At 60.9% G+C, this 3,500-nt stretch overlaps 1 protein-coding gene across 2 annotated transcripts in view; it reads left to right on the forward strand.

Moving 5' to 3' along the window:
* Positions 1–3,209, forward strand: part of LOC105552792 — a 9,378-nt gene extending 6,169 nt beyond the window's left edge. The window contains exon 3 of one of the 2 annotated variants that reach the window (XR_001008073.1): positions 2,859–3,209. Coding sequence is in view for 1 of the 2 variants with exons in the window: in XM_011998544.1 (XP_011853934.1) it covers positions 2,859–2,985 (127 nt within the window). In the remaining variant the exon portion in view is untranslated. The remainder of the gene's footprint in view (positions 1–2,858) is intronic. The other variant, XM_011998544.1, reaches the window with a different exon arrangement.
* Positions 3,210–3,500: the final 291 nt, after the last annotated feature.

Here is a 3,500-nt window from a genome sequence, read left to right on the forward strand (position 1 = left end):
CAACGCACACACCCACTTCACCCACACCCCCTTCAACCACACCCCAACACCCACACCCCAATACCCACACCCCAACACATACACCCCAACATACACACCCCAACCCCCACACCCCCTTCACCCACACCCCAACACACACACCCCTTCACCCACATCCCAACATCCATACCCTCTTCACCCACATCCCAACATCCATACCCTCTTCACCCACACCCTAACACACACACCCCAACACCCACACCCCAACACCCACACCTCCTTCACCCACACCCCAACACCCACACCTCCTTCACCCACACCCTAACACACACACCACAACCCCCACACCCCAACACACACACCCTAACACACACACCCCAACGCACACACCCACTTCACCCACACCCCCTTCAACCACACCCCAACACCCACACCCCAACATGCACACCCACTTCACCCACACCCCAACACACACACCCCTTCACCCACATCCCAACATCCATACCCCCTTCACCCACACCCCCTTCACTAACATCCCAAAACCCACATCCCTTCACCCAATCCTTTCACCCACAACCCAACACACACACCCCAACACCCACACCCCAACACACACACCCACTTCATCCATACCCCCTTCACCCACACCCCCTTCACCAACATCCCAAAACCCACATCCCTTCACCCAATCCTTTCACCCACAACCCAACACACACACCCCAACACCCACACACCCTCCCCCTGCCATCTCCCTGACACCCCATCCAGGATCACAGGAACTTTCCAGAAGGAAATGTCTTTCTCTGGCTTGTTTTTCTGAGGTCACTGCCCTTGAGTGACGTATCCGTACTTGCGCCCTTCCTCCTCCTAGCAGACACGCTCAGGAAGGCAGATACGAAGCCAGCACGCCCTTCTCTCCTAGGGCCAAGCCCAGGGGTCTGTGGGTGCTGAGTGGGTGACCCTGAGCCGACCCAGGGTGTAGCCACTGCTCAGGGACAGCTGGATGGGGAGCGGAGCTCCTCATTTGCTGCAAGACACTGGCCGGCACACAGCAGGCGCTTCCAGAGGCTCCAGGCAGCCCTTAGTGCTCAAGCCCCAAGCAAGAGAGCCGTGGTGCCCCTTCCTCAGCCTGAGGCGGCCCCCAGAGCCTGAGGGTGCCCCTCCCCACTCTCCAGCTACCCAGCTACAGACATGGACCCAGCACAGAGCCCAGCACCAGGCAGGCACTCGGCAGATGGAGAAGGAGAGGCCCCCCCGCCGCCAAGGGCCTGCCCCACAGGCCCTGCCTCGACCCTGCCCTGTGCTTCCCGGACATGTGCCTGCGCGTGCCTCCGCGTGCCTCCGCGTGCCTCCCGGTGCCTCCGCGTGCCTCCGCGTGCCTGCGTGTGCCTCCGCGTGCCTCTGCATGTGCCATGTACCCTGGTGTCCTCTGGCCATTGCCCAGGTGCAGGTCCCAGGAGTGGGCTCAGGCCCTGGGACTGTGTCTGCGCTGCCTCCTCCGGCCCCTGAGGTGGAGGCTGGTGTCCCAGGCAGGCACTGGGTTCTCTCAGGGCCCGGCAGAGCCTCCATTTGCACAACTCCCCTCCATCCACCCACATAGCCCGTTTCTCCCCAGGCCACGGGGCCAACCACCACTTTTAAGGTCACTCTTAGGGTTCCCGTTAGAGAGTAGCCTAACTTTCCTCCCTGCATGAAGCCCAGAAAGCTGAGAGGGTCCCGTATGTGAGCCCATGGGCCAGGCCCACTCTGGGAAGCTGCCGTGAGAAAGGAGCTGGCTCATGTGGGAGACTGGCCATCCACAGCCCCTGGCTCGGGACACCCCGGTCCCCTGTGGACGGACAGAGGCCGCTGGTTCCATCACCACGGGCTTGGCTGTTCTGGCAGCCTCTCTGGGATGGGCGGCCAGCCGTGAGGGCCGAGGACTCCAGGCCCAGAGGCACCAAGTCTGTGGGACAGCAGCAGCTGCTGATGCCCTGCCCAGCTGACCCCCTCATGCCTGGAGCTGTCCTGGGCCCCACCAGTCAGCAGCCATGGCCTGGCAAGGGTGAAGGTAGCTGTCGCTCGGGTACCATCACCGTGGGGCCCAGCCATCCGGGCTATACCGCCTGCCACTCAGCAGCGCCATCGTCACCCGGGTCCTGGGCATCTGGGACAAGTGTCCTCATGGACACAGCTCACCCTTGGCTGGAGCCGGGCACCCACCCCACTCTCCAACATCTAAAGCCAAAAACACCTGAGGCTGAAGGAAGCGGCAGCCACGGGCAGGTGGGGATCTGCCCAGGTCTCGGGGAGCCTGGACCACTTTGACCAGGCCATTCCTGCCGCCAGGTCCCCCCGTTGCGTGGGGCTGAGATCACAACATATCACCGTCCACTGTGGCCGGGCTGGGCAGGTGAGGCGGGCCGGCAAGCGAGAAGGAAGTGGGCACCCACAGGCAGCCGGGCAGGGTGCAGGGAGGCAGGCAGGCCCCAGGCAGCCACAGAGGCCGCCCCGTCCTGTGAGGGCACCTGCCACTCGGTGAGCAGAGCAGAGGCAGAGGCTGCAAGAGCTGGAGCTCAGGCGCAGTCTCTCTGGGGCTCGGAAGCTTCCAGAAGTGGGGGCCCAGGCTGCTTCCCGGGGCAGGCATTTTTCCTCTCCTGTGAGGAGGGTCCTGAGTGAGACCCCACACTGGGCGGCAGCCTGAGCCAAGGCCAACCAGGGCCCTGGGAGACCCAGCAAGGTCACAGCTGCCAGCTGGGCAGGGACACAGTGACACCCCCCCAGCGGCGAGTGTCACACTCCTGTTCTCACAGGTGCCCAGGTGCTGAGAGACACGGGCTTGGCTGTCACTCAGTCCCAAGAGCTTGACTCACAATGACGAAATTGTCACCCTGCCCCAGGCTCCGCGTGGGATGGGCTGAGCAGCTGGAGGGGAGGAACAAGATGCTGCAGGGCCCAGGGAGGTGCCCAGACGGGGTCCCAGAGGTCGCTGAGCCCCTCCACACCAAGGACAAGATGGCAGCCTGAGGGCCTGCGAGCTCCAGGCTCTGCGTGAGCTTCCGGAGGGTCATGGAGAAAGAACACCACGCGTGGGGTCCAAGCACCCACGCCAGAGTTCACAGGATCTTCACCATGGAAATGGCCCACACTTCGCTGACCCCGTAACAACCCCACCTCGGGGTCCGCGCTGCAGCAGAGTCCCAGGGTTCTCCAGCACATAGCTGGTGCCCAATAAAACCTAAGTCAATTGGATTGAATGCTTCCTGCTAAATTTTCTTCCTATCTTTAAGATGCATATGTAGTAAACCTTTGCCATGATGTTACAAACTTGCAACAAGCCATGTAAAGAAACCACTGCATCTCAGGGAACTCTTCGACTGCCTGACCACCTCCGACCTGCAGATTTAAATGCAATTTTATTTCACCTTTGATCAAAGTATGTACATAAGTTTCAACTTCAGGACATGCCTTATACTGCTAAAGCTTTGTCCTTTTCCAAAATTCCTTTAGTTCATATTTAGTACTTGAGACATCTCAGAAAA

This window comes from Mandrillus leucophaeus, unplaced genomic scaffold (genome assembly GCF_000951045.1).
Source record: "Mandrillus leucophaeus isolate KB7577 unplaced genomic scaffold, Mleu.le_1.0 Scaffold575, whole genome shotgun sequence".
Taxonomy (NCBI): Eukaryota; Metazoa; Chordata; class Mammalia; order Primates; family Cercopithecidae; genus Mandrillus; species Mandrillus leucophaeus.